The 13,764-nt window shown below is 40.6% G+C and overlaps 1 protein-coding gene across 7 annotated transcripts in view; it reads left to right on the top strand.

The window, feature by feature from the left end:
• dock1 (dedicator of cytokinesis 1) overlaps positions 1-13,764 on the top strand; it is a 195,633-nt gene that overhangs the window by 44,287 nt on the left and 137,582 nt on the right. For all 7 annotated transcript variants that reach the window (XM_035997233.1, XM_035997234.1, XM_031314965.2 and 4 more), the window contains exons 17-19: positions 2,526-2,629; positions 3,126-3,309; positions 11,249-11,346. In XM_035997233.1, coding sequence (XP_035853126.1) covers positions 2,526-2,629; positions 3,126-3,309; positions 11,249-11,346 — 386 coding nt within the window. The remainder of the gene's footprint in view (positions 1-2,525; positions 2,630-3,125; positions 3,310-11,248; positions 11,347-13,764) is intronic.

Here is a 13,764-nt window from a genome sequence, read left to right on the forward strand (position 1 = left end):
TGGCTCACCTCAAGTGACTCTGGGACAGGAGGGGCATGCTGATGCTGCCAAACTTTAACTTATCAGTGACAATTGACAATAGAGAGATATGTTGAAAAAGGTGTATTATAGGTTAGATTATATAGGCTTATGTGTGGTGTTTATTTTGCATTTGGCAGTGTGTGTGTTTACACTTGTATCCCATCAGAGACCACGCCAGGTCATTCATATGCCTGGAAGCATGAATCTAACTTCCAAGTTTCTAATTGTCTGCATCTGTACGGGCGTCAAGCCAATTTCTTGTTTCTGCACTGACTGAGTTACCTTTTCTTTTTAGATTTTTGGCTTTCTGTGAACACTGTAGAATCTGTTTGCATTTACCACTATGATGGATTTAGCTTCAATATTTGATCACAAGTAATTGAATAGAAGCAACTGATGTGATTTATCCTCCCTATCACTATGTGTCAGACTTACACTTTCATATCAATGTGTAAATGATTGTCAATGTGCAAACCCATGACTGGGACAGCCCCAAACCCTGACCATACCTATGATACGAGTGTGACCTATTCTGTAATCAGTTACTCTGCGATTTTAATCTTTGTAAGATTGAGATGAATTAAGATTATAAGGTATACTTAATTGATCCTGCAAGGGGAAATTACATTACATTTTTTTCACTCTGTTAGTTACACACAGGCCTGAAATAGACAAACTATACACCTTAATGGAGAGACGTCAGAGTGAGCTGAGCTGTTGGGGATTCGGTGCCTTGCTCAAGGTTCCCAAGCCAAGTCCCTACGGACTGAGCTACAGCCACCCCAGAATGCAGTGGCAGTAAGGTAGAATGCAGATATCACAGTACCTGGCAAAGCACTTTTCCAGGAAATTGAGAAATATTAACCTCTCTACATGTGAAGAGTTTTTGAAGAAAAGCAGAGCAGAGATGGTCTGTCAGATGAACTCCACTGCTCTTAGCTAGCACTGAACATTTAGTAGAAACACAGAGTGACAGAGCTGCTCATCAAGGCCACTACTTGAGCACAGCTCAGTATCTCAGCCCCCTGGTTCAGAATCAGGCCAGCTCTTACACAGTGCATTATCAGACTAGCACTCTAACATTGTCAGGCCTCATCAGACTGATGGTTGCTATCACAGATGCCGCCGTGGCTGTAAGAGATCCCCGCCATCTTTTCACTTCTGTTTCATCAGTCATCATGCCACTACCTGGTGAGTGGGGCAGAGGGTAGGCTTTAAAATGTGGCACAGTACACTCAACATAAATCTGACGTGACAGCCCACCTTAGAAGTTCCACACAAACTTGACTTTGATTGGCTGAAAAAAGTAGCTCTGTCCTGAAAGTGACCTTTTTCCCCCAAATGCAGAGTTTCCGCTCTCTGTAGCAAGTCCGTTATACATCTTTCTCAACTGGGTGGCATGCGTACAGTTTCTTCCCTCCACTGGTTCCTCTCAAGCAAGCCCGGCAATTATTCACCGGCGGGGCTGCGGGCAGCAAACCAATGAGGGGATTTATGCAAATAGAATGCGCACAATACTTTGATGAATCGCGCCTCCGTGCACGTAAATTTAAGCTTGTTGATCCACAATGATGATATATGTGGCCCTATCCAAACGCTTGGTTACAGGACAAAGTCATAACTCTTGTGCTTGTTTATGCAGCGCTTCACCTCAACAGCCCCAAAGACAGTCGCGAACATGCACACGCACACACACACACACACACACACACACACACACACACACACACACACACACACACGAGCAATGAGCATCTTTTCTCCACCCTAGCAGGATAACACAAACTGTTCACAGCCACAGCACTGAAATCCAGTGCAAGTGTTTATTCATGTGCTAGGAGGAAGTGGACACACATGGTATGTCAATGCAAACCTTGTTGCTTGAATATCAGTAATAAACTATTTAAGAAAGATAATTATTCCTTTCTTTTGATATCAGAAAATATGATTTTTCAAATCACGTTTATATTATGATCAAATCAATGTTCAGATGCTGCATACAGTATATTAGCTTGTAATTTAACCATTTATATTGCTCCTCCCACTTGCTCTTCATTCACACCCAAGTATAATTGCTGTTAATGAAGTTGAAACAAATAATGAAACAACCCATGCACAGATACAGTTACAGCATTAATACAGACATCAGAAGGGAACAGTTAATTATTGTGTCAATTCAGGAGTGCCGAGATTTACATTTGGGATTATCTGTTTTATTTGTCTACTAGCTTGTTAATGACTTGTTGTAAAGCCAGCCTTGCATCATGATTTACTGCAAAGGAGCCTGCCTTTGTAACAAACAAAGGCAAAACTGCCTTTTGTTGTCTTTTCATTGCCTGAAGATGCACACTTTTCATATAAACATGTAGTTTGCAAATATACACACAAAAAGCAAAAGTACACTTACAGGAAAGTAAAGTATGTATCTATCTCAAATGTAAACAGCAATGATCAACATCTGGCTGTGTTCTGTCTTTCACATGTTTCTTTTCTTCCTCCCACAGCCAAAGACAAATCAGAGAAGATATTTGCCTTGTCTTTCGTAAAGTTGATGAGGTATGATGGGACGACTCTGAGGGACGGCGAGCATGATCTCATCGTGTACAAGGTAATTGTGAAATAGCCCGTAACGCAGTTAGTCCGTGGTGTTCTGGTATGATTGTTACTGCCTACCTGCTGGGCTGGCCCATGTGACCACAACAGAGATGAGTCCAAGGTGAGAAATTGGCCCATCTTATTATTAGCTGCAGTAATAATGGCTTCACTGCCTTCTATGGAGAATTGTAGTTGGTGCGCATCAACCCCCTCAGTGAAATGAGGTTACTTTCCAATTAAAAACCCTTGTATAATGATACCTATGCGTTACTGTGCCCATTTATCTTAATTGAAAAGTTAATATGGGAAAAATTCCTCCAATTAGATTTTTCTGGCTGTGGCAAAGAGTTTTGTTATTACTCTTACTCAACTAGCAGAAAAAACTTGATTCAGGGATATTTTAGACAAGGAAAACACATCTGAAAAAAAAACACAGTAATAGAGCATAACACTTCATTACAACATAAACAACAGATATGGATTTCTCTTGTCTTTTCCTGGAAAACCAGGCAGAAGCAAAGAAGCTGGAGGAATCTTCTCTGTACTTGAACCTTCCTGCCACAAAGCTGGAGCTGGAGGAGAAGGGCTACTCCACCACCGGGAAAAACACCCAGAACCTCGGCAACTGTACCATCAGCAAGGACTCCTTCCAGATCTCCACCCTGGTTTGCTCCACCAAGCTCACCCAGAACGGTAACCACTTCTATACTTTGATTAGCATTTGCGTCTTCTTCGCATTCGTTTGTCTTTTATCTTTTTGTGCCTTTCTGAAGCTAGAATCATGCTTCTTCTTCACATTGTGGTTTGCTAAACGTGACACAGCTTCCTACCCCCAATCTGTACAGGTATAAAAGACACACACGCAACTGAACACCTGAACGTTTGCTTATATGCAGCCCTGAGAAACATAATTCCGGTAGTAACCATTTCCACATTTACTACATTGAAAGAGCTCTCACTGAAGAAAAATTAATTCTTGTATTTTAGCCAAGTAGACCCTGGATTTTGAAACCAGTTTTGGGCCACAGCCTCTGACTTTGAAAGACATATTATCCATGGACATTAACCATATATCACTTAAAGTAGGACTCCGGGACCTCTGCCATCCTTTGCTTCTTCCACCTGGTCTTAACACTTAACACTCACATGTTGGTCGTTTGTCCTCGCTCAAGGGTTGCCATTCATCCTTTTCTTCTTCTAACCTACTTTCTCTACCATAGCTTCCCCCCATCAGTGAGTGTCAGTCAGTACATTTCAGTCCATCTCTGCTGAGCAGACAGCCCGGCTCTGTTTACTGCTGTCAGTCTGGCGGAGTAATTTCCCAGGGTGCTGAGAAGATCTAGACTTATTAAGATAAGGGAATCCCCATCTCTGCTCTGTGGCTCATGGATTAAGGATTTTGACCTCTTGTGTTCCCCCAGCCTTCACACATGTTTATAAATCCCAACAGACATTACTGTAAACCCCCTTCAACGTGTTGGTATTTCCAGACTGCGTTCATAACATTGGGATTGTCTCAGTGTTGATTGTGTGAAAATCTGGTCTGCTGTGTGTGAGTGGTGGAGTGTTCCCATCTCTGATTTCACAGTTATTCTAAACAGAACCATCCTAAACGTCTGCTTTGCTTTCCACAGCGCTTGTTGCATTGTACTTCTTTTTTTTTTTTTCTATTGGTATGCAAGAGTGAGTCACCATTTTAATTAGAGCCAACATGAAAGCTTCCTCAATCCTCTCAGTGTGTTTTTTGGCCACAGCCCGAAAGAGAATGAAGAAGGGACAGATTCACCGCAGGCTAACTGTGACTAGAATTGAAATTAATTGTTTTACTTGCCCAAAGCAACACGCTGTTTGAAAAGGGCTACATCATGCCCTTATGTTTTTATTCATGGCAGAGATGTTCACAAGTCATCTTTTGGAAGTTCAAGTTGAGTCTCAAGTCTTTGAGCTCAAGTCCAAGTCAAGTCTCGAGTCCAAGTCAAGTCTCAAGTCTCTGGCCATCTGATCTGTCCCTAACACTGTATTGTTAAATCTTATGAATTCAAAGCATGTTCTGTAGCTAGGAAAGAAATTGCATATGCTTTAATGAAGCTAGGTTAATTTTGTGACATCCAGAACTTACATTTACACATAGGCATAGTGCATGCGTTATGTTGCACATTATGGCAAAGGGCAGGGGACATGCAGCTCGTCATACGTTTCCCCAACGTATATACGCCAATAAAAGAAAATCCATGAATAAATTTAGATTTAAAAGCAATAATTGCATGAAAACAGTTTGTTGACGAATCTCGAAGCTCGAGTCCAAGTCAAGTCTGAAGTCTTTTGGGTCGAGTCGCAAGTCAAGTCTGAAGTCAGCTGTTTGTGCGACTTAAGTGCGACTCGAGTCAGAGTCTCAGACTCGAGTCCCCATCTCTGATTCAGGGTAACGCAAAGATCATTTCAAAAAGTCAGACAAGGGCAGCGTGAAAGGAAACGTTGGAGTGAACTGTTGAAGCAAATTGATGTTTTCTCTGGTCAATCACTTTGCAGTCTTTTTGCGGTATCAGAGCGCTCACTGATATTATCCTTGTATATCCCTGTAAAAAGAAGCACTACAAACCTGTTTTTACCTTCTTCAAGTGCGTGATATAATCCCTTTTGAATTTATTTAAATCAAAGTCTACGAATGTAACTACGGTTCCCTGTGAATTGCGAATATCCGCCAGAGCGCTCGGCCACTCGGTATCCTCTTAATCCTGCGAGCAGATTCCGTAGTAACAGATCCCCTGATCCACCGGAAGATTTATTCTCTGTTGTGGCATCCAGGGGTCACAAGTGGCGTTGTTGGTATACATACTCGAACTGTGTGTGCACGAAGGGAATACAGTGCTCAGTAAAATAAGGCCAGAGAAGACCAGCAACTTGTGATTTATTAAATACACCAACGTCTTCTCTAAAAAACGGATAGTTGCACTTTATAATCTTGGATCTTATTTGTGCCCATAATTTATATAAATTATGATGACTCTGCTCACCAAAATGACTGCTCTGATCTAGTAACATGGCACAATTGCTTTATCGTTCAGGCAGATTATCCAAACCACTTTATTTGGAGGTAAAGCTGAAAGCAAGTGCACCCAATATGTTGGTAATGATCACTCACTGCTCAGGAAAACTGTGCACAACATGCACAACTACAGTAGGTCAAAGTTGACTTAGGAGTTTAGTCTGTAAACTAGGATTGATGTTTACAACAGGCTTCCAGATAAGTTTGGCCAACCTGGAGGTTTGTTTAAAAGCTGTACGATCGTCTGACAGCTTGTGTTTCTTGCACTCTCTCTTACTTTGTTTTAGCAATGTTGCTGCATTCTTAGATTTCAGTGAGTACATCAATAAACAGAGGCGCTGCATTGTTGGTATGCTAAGGTGAATATGATGGACACAGCATCTGAGGTTATAGACTCTGCTCTGCTCAGTGTCTCTGCTCACATTACAGGACTGTCCCGAGTTGCAAAAGTTGTATGCCTCTTGCAGTTATGGAACCATCTCAGCACCTCTTGTATGATTAAAAAAAACCCGCTGGTATTCTGTACAGTACAGGATTTTCACTTCAACGTTGTTTTGAAAAAGAGGAACAGCAGTCTTCTCTCTCCCAGCCACCTACTAATGCGGATGCCTTATGTGACCTTGTGGTGAATCTTAACTGTCTAACAGAGACCTGCATGGGGGAAAACTACATATTTCGCTGTCGCTCTCCTCTATGTGGCTCCAATATGCACAATAAACGTTCGCAAAGCCTCAGTAATGAGGCCACTGCGGACCCCAGAAAAGGCCTTGGTTAGAAGTACTGCTGCAAATATTGTGTGAAAAAGGGGGCCGTTGTATGTTGTTACAGTAATGTTCCCTTTGAGGGTTATTAAGTGTAGTCTACGCTTAAAGTTGTCATTTAAATACAGTTGTGTGTGCCCTCCTACTCTGCTCAGTGGGTGGTGATGTCAGCAGCCTCAGTTACAGAAGCAGAACCCGCCCACACTGATTACACTAACTAGGGAAGTAATGCTCGTAGCTCAAACCCTTGTCTGAACTATAGATGTACAGTATATAACATACAAGAAGAAATCAGTCAGTAGCATTTTTCTCCCTATTTGTCCACCTTGCTTTCTTTTCTGCGCTTTCCCTTTTTCCCTGTGTGAGAGAGATGCGCAGCAGTGTGTGTCCTGGTGAGAAGATTCACTCTGGTAGAGCAGCTCCACTGCTGATATTTACCTGGCACTTTGTGGTGGTAATTTGCAAGGCACCAATAGGTGCTTGGGGATCAGGCTGCCTCATCGCTGCACACAGAGTTTGATTAAACAGAGAGGTTTGTGTGTGTGCGTGTGCATCCATGTGTGTGTGTCTCCCATGGGATGTCATCCCACGCCAAAGCTCTAGGAAAAGGTTTGAGTTCTTTTAATAAAGCAATGCAGAGCCAATCTCTCCGACTGTGCCGGAGTCTACCTGCTTTATTAAAACCTAGGGGCTCTTTAAAACTTCCACCTAAACAACTCAGTCACTCACTCACTCACTCACTCACTCACTCACTCACTCACTCTTCACTCTTCACCCTCCAACAATGCTTTTGGTTGACAGCTCTGTGGTATATCATTCTAGATGAACCAGGTTTGTTTTGTAGTGTTGCTCAGACAATAGTAAATTATAAAGCACACTCATCCAAAGTGTTACCATTGAGGCCGTTGTGGTTCAATGTCTTGCTAGCTATTAGTTTGACAACCTGCTCTACCTCCCAAGCTACTGCTGCCCCAACTAAAATAAGCAATTTGAAGATGTCCCCTTGAGCTCTGTGGAAATTCAGATTCTTTGCTATTTAGAGCACATATAATGGATTGATTAATTATAAATATAATCAACATAAGTTGCAACATTAGTTGCAGCCTAAAGTGTGTCTAAATTTCATCATCTGCTCAAGTCATATTCACCTCAGGCTAACTGGTTGCCCACAAGACGTTTTTCCTGAAGACTTATTAAGGCAAAAGGGGGTGGCGGGGGGGGGGGGGGGGGGGGCAGGGGCACCTGGCACTTTTATTTGCAGTGTGCTTCACTAAACGGAGGCTGTAGGAGAAGCAGACATCCGATGACGGCAGAGCTGGCAAAGGACCAGCCCTGGTGAAAGATGTATATTAACATCCTGTTCCTACCTTAGCTGGAAAAATATTGAATTAAAAAATTGTTTAAAAGTTGAGAAGTACGTTTTTACTGTGTGTAAAGCTGCTCTTACATCACTGTGTTTAAACAAAAAAACAACTGCTTTTTTAAACTTTATAACCAAATACAAGGCTGTTACTGTTAAAGACAAAAAAGAACAAGATATTAAGACTACTCAGTGGTTGTGTTTGCTTGTAAAAATTAACAAAAGTATTAATGTGAGGCAAGATGTACTGTAAACAAACATTTGTATGGCAATGTTTAGTTTAGTTTAGTTTATTAGTTTATAATGTCGTGGACAGTCCCCTTTAATTAACTATACAGTAAAAGGAGCAGCTTTAGCCTCAATGGCTAATTTCCAGCTGTAGTCCCCGGCCAGCTGACAATAGGCATCCTAAAATACAATGGTTAACATATTAAAATGAGTTACATTACATCTATAATAACAGCAGGCCTAAGCAAAAAGGGTTAAAACATACAAAGAAGTGGCACACAAACAAACAAGCACAGATAATGGCAATGGCATTAAAGCAGTCCATGCAGTTAATACAATACGAAGGAGACAAGAGAAAGGAGAAAAGTCTCAGAGGCCACATTGAAAGCACATACAAGACATAACGGAGGCAGGCAGCAGAGATGGAGCGACAGCAACAATGACTGTCACATCAAACACACATCACATCTGACAGATTAATGTGTGCAGTAATAGTTATCGGACTGTCATGTTTTAAGGTGTGTTGTAAAGGTGGAATATGTATGTATATCTTTGATTGTCGTGGGCAATGAATTCCAGTTTTGTAATGCCGTAACAGAAAATGATAATTGGCCAAATGTACTTTTCCTGAATGGAATTTTGAAGGTCACCTCGTGCGGTGCTTCTAGTGATCTGACTGCTGTTGTTACGTTGGGTTATGAAAGAGTTCATAGGAGGAGGAGAGAGTTTTATGCAGAATTTTGTACGCCAGACAGATGTTTTTGTATTTAACTACATCATCCCAGCTCAGCAGTTTACGGTTATTTAGGATAATACAGTAATGCGAGCTGTTCGGCTTCTGGTCCAAAACTTTGAGTGTTTTCTTGTAAAGAGTAGCTAGTGGCTTTAATGATGAGCTGTTAGTTTGTTCCCAGCTTGTCAGACAATATGTTAGATGTGACATAATCATGGCATCCATAAATAATTTGGCAGTATTAAAAGTTATGTGAATGTGAAGTCTTGCATTTCAGTTGTGCAGTGACAATGTACAACCAATTCTCCCAGAATTAATTATTCCACCACTCTTCTGCCGGTTTTGTAGCTTTTAAATTTGGCTACCTACAAAGACATCCATTCTCAAGCAGATATTATTTATCGAAGGCACTCCTCTTGAAACTCCCATGCCAACCAAATCCCCCACACACCCAGCGTGGCCTCTAACAGCAGTGCCCCAGTGGGACCAAGCCGCCAGATGATTTATTCTCATTTTATTACATTTGTCTCTCTGAGCTGCTAAACTGTCAATTTTCAATGTATATGTCCTTGGGGAAGGGGTTCCTGGTAGTTTAGATGGGGTCTTGTGACTGAACCCTGATAGGTTGTCAGGTTTGCAGATGATAGACATATATCACTGTCTCGCCATGCTTGATCAGCTCTTCCTTAGCCAGTCAGGCGTGGCAAGCAGAGAGAGGGAGCAGCTAGGGCCCCCAGGAAGGTATGTCGGGCAGGGCTTCTCTGTAAACCATGTTTCCCTGCTGCCTTTTCGATGCAGGCTTGACTAATAATATACCATGAATCTGCTATAACAAGTTTCTCTTTCTGCCTTACATCTGGGGTCCGTTTCAGAAAGCAGGTTTAGTGAAAACTCTGTGTTTGTTAACCCTGAGACGAGGGAAACTCTGGGTTTTCTGTTTTAGAAAGAGAGGTAACTTAACTTCAGAGTCAGTTACTATGGTAACTGAGCCTGTGAACCTAACCTGGTCGGGAGCAGGGTTTCTTCAATAAACCTTGAGTTTCTCTCGGTCTCCTCCCTCTGACACAGCGCTCTTTCATTTCCTCATTCCTTCATTCAGTCTGTATCAGGCGCATTTTAGTGCAGTGTTGTCATCTGCATGAATAAAAAAAAGTGTTGGTTTATTGACTGTGTTAGGCAGTTTAGAAAATGTTATTTTCTCTAACGTGGCCTGTCATTTTGTCAACGATCACGTTGATGAAAAAGCTGTATTACTTTGCAGAGAGTTAAACTTACTTCGGGAGATGATATTGAGGCCTGACTATATGTATTTTCATTTCCAGATAACTACCTATTTGAGAGGTTTCATTTTTCTTCAGTCCATCAGATATGTACATAACCTTATCCGTCCTCATAACACTAACGCCACCCATCGTGGACATGCTCTACATCCCAGCAGATCCTTTGTGTCTCATTGTTTTTTGCAAATGCAGAGCCGTCAGAAAAGAAACGTTTTTTAAACGTTTTTGTAGTGTTCCCTGGACACAAGCCAGTGAGAGCCATTAAAAGAATTAAATTATTACAAATTATAGTTCTGTTAATACATGGTGCTGCAACCTCAGAATGGGATTAGTAGTAGTTTACTTTTTTGCCCGCAGGATTGCACCTAAATTAAATTATAGGTGTAATACCATTCCAGTTTTCACCAGTAATATTATAGGTTACCTGTGATTAAATATGAAATTAATACACTATATTAGAGCTTACGCATTGACTTGAGCAGCAATTTTCTCCCACACCAATTCTCGCTATTTTGCAGCAGCAGCCGTGTTTTTATTTTTTATTTTTTTTTTTACAAAATATATATTCAAACTGAGTGAACCTACTCTCAGTTGATTGAACCAACTCAAATCAGCTGTTCTGGAACCGAAAACTCAAGAGTTTCCCGTCTCAGGGTAAATCAACTCAGAGTTCAGGGTTAGACTCAGAGTTTGTTAAACCTCCTTCCTGAAACGGGCCCCTGGACTGGACTACAGTGGTGACGATTAGTTGATTAATCAATTATTAATTAAATGCCTTTTACCTCTTAAAACAGGTGTCACTGGTGTTCACAGGGCTGGCTTAACAACCTGACATGAGTTAATTTTTTTTTTTTAAAGCTCCCTATTTGATAATCTGCCAAAGGTGGTCTGAACGAGCGCTCCTTTGAGCGTGATTAATCACATCATGACTCATCCTCTTGTGCCTAAATTCATTTTCAATGATTAAAGTGAGAGATGTAATAGAATGACTAACGCCGTGTTTAGGAAATTTACAAACTGACGTGTGTAAGGGGGGAGGGGAGGGACGGGACCTCTTCAACAAATGGCCCCACAACACTCATTAAATTCAAATGTTCAACCTTGATTGCCTGTCCCGCTGCCTCTCCATCTCTCTTCACGCTGTATTACCATTGGCAGGGCAAACTTCACGCTGTGCTTTGTGGTGATTAACTTTTTTACATTTTACATGTTTGTTTGTTTCAGTGGACTTACTTGGCCTGCTGAAGTGGCGCTCCAACACCAGCCTGCTGCAGCAGAACCTCCGTCAGCTGATGAAGGTGGAAGGTGGCGAGGTCGTCAAGGTCAGAGGGCGAAAGTCACCCTGCAGTCTGCTGACTGCACTGTCTGTTGTCTTTGTTTTATTGATGAGTCACAAAACTAGTGCATTTGAAGCTGGAGCACTTTCCTCTTGAATTGTTGTATCCTTGAAAATGTACCTCATCCCTTTACCTGGATACAGATTAATAAAAAGACCCCAAATTCTCAACAGCCGGTGACATAAACAAGGCAGTCACATATGGAATGCCAGTTTATTCAATATTAAATAAATTAATAAATACATAAATAAATACATGAATGAATAAATAAATAAATAAATATACCTTTGAAATACATCATGAAATAAATAAATGAGGCAATAAACACATAAATAATTAAATCAATGTAAATATTCATATAAAAATGAATCAATTAGTTAAATATATATATAAATGGTGGTCTAGTTACCCCAGAACAGCTGACCTGGGTACAGAGCATGTAATGATTTGCATATAAGAACTGGAAATAAATAGAGAGGGAAATCAATAAATGTGGCATTAGGAAATAAAAGTGGACTTATGAAATAAAAGTACCGTGAAATAATTAAAAGTAAAACCTTTTAATATATTTATTTAACTAATTGATTCATTTTTATAGGAATATTTACATTTATTTAATTTATGTATTTATTGCCTCATTTATTTATTTCATGACGTATTTCAAAGGCATATTTATTTATTTATTTATTCATGTGTTTATGTATTTATTCATTTATTTATGTATTTATTCATTTATTTAATATTGAATGAAACGGCATTCCATAGTCACAATCCTTAGTGTTCTTGTAAGTTACAGCTTCTTGGCAGCAGTTTCACAAATGATTTCACTGCAAAGGGAACAGGTTGCTAGTTTTATTTAATTGAATGTATTACAGCGAGGAGGGAGCACATAGCACCACACACAGTGTACCGAAGGGCAGGAGATGACCTGCTGTCAGAAGTATAGGCAGGCACTTCAAGTGCTCAGCGTGGGGCAGATGAATAAATCACTCTCTGGATAAAGTTTAGCATGGGCTAGTTGGGGGGCCTGGCAGATCGCAGCGTATCTGAGGAAGTCCTTCACCGAGACAGTTTTGATCAGACCAGATAGATGTGTCAACCACAGCTGGACCAGTTCATTAAACCACAGGGGTGTGATTATTATTCCCAGCACATTAGCACTCAATCTCTCCAAAGCGCTCCGAGGCTGTCGCTGTGCAATTAGATAACACTTTCAGCTTGGCATTTATAAGACAATTATCAACAGGGTATACATACGTAGTTATGGGCATGTGTTGTATATTATATACTATGCATTAAGAATAGATCATATACATTCTGGGAGGTTTTTCTATCTCCCTAATGTGATACTGTTTTTTTGAGTGAGTGACCCCGCCCCTTGTTGCGTTTCTGTCAGGCAGTCTGGCCTTCGTGAGATTGCATCGTGCATTCAACTCCACATAGCGCACACAGTTTGTTTCTCGTTGAGAGCACGGTGAATCTCATCCGTCCCGAGATGACAGGCCAAGCACAGTATAGAGTGATGGGTCTGTTTGCAACATTTTTACATCTGTTTTCACATTGCCTCAGAATTGGTTGAGTAAATGGAGCATGTTTCCCCAGAGAAGGAGGGTGTATATAGTTAGTGTTTCTGGAGGTACTGCTGACACGGGAAATATTACTGTCTCCATAGAACTATATTGGCTCATGTTAACAGCTGTGAAGGGTGCCTAATGGGTAGCAAATAGCACTCTCAGAGCAGGAGTTCACTTGCCATATGGTTACACCAAAAAGGTTATAGGGGTTCATATTCAACATGTTTGCATTCATATTATTTGGGATTCAGACTTGATAACACTTTAATATTATTGTTAATCATCTTTCAGTAGATTCATATCCTGGGGATCATAATCATCATGTTGAATTCTTTTTTTTAAATAAACAGAATTGTCCAAATCAATGATATCCAACAACTATTAAATACAAAATGAACTAAATTAGTTATTAAAGATTTTGTTTCACATGTGTGCATAACCCAGTTCATGGCATTCAACATCAGTTGCATGTTTTTGCTAGGTCTTGATATGTACAGTACATTATAAAAAATTCTTACAATATTTTTTTTTATTTTTAGATAATTTCTTTTGGGCATTTTCGGCCTTTATTTTTGACAGGACAGCTGAAGACATGAAAGGGGAGAGAGAGGGGGGAATGACATGCAGCAAATGGCCGCAGGTCGGAGTTGAACCCGGGCCCGCTGCGTCGAGGAGTAAACCTCTAAATACTGTATGTGCGCTAGGACTGCTCGATTATGGAAAAAAATATAATCACGATTATTTCGGTCAATATTGAAATCACGATAATTTAACACGATTACTCGTTGACTTCTGGAAAGATGTTGCAATTATTGAACTTAAAAAAACA

The sequence above is a fragment of the Sander lucioperca genome, chromosome 22, assembly GCF_008315115.2.
Source record: "Sander lucioperca isolate FBNREF2018 chromosome 22, SLUC_FBN_1.2, whole genome shotgun sequence".
In the NCBI taxonomy this organism is placed as follows: Eukaryota; Metazoa; Chordata; class Actinopteri; order Perciformes; family Percidae; genus Sander; species Sander lucioperca.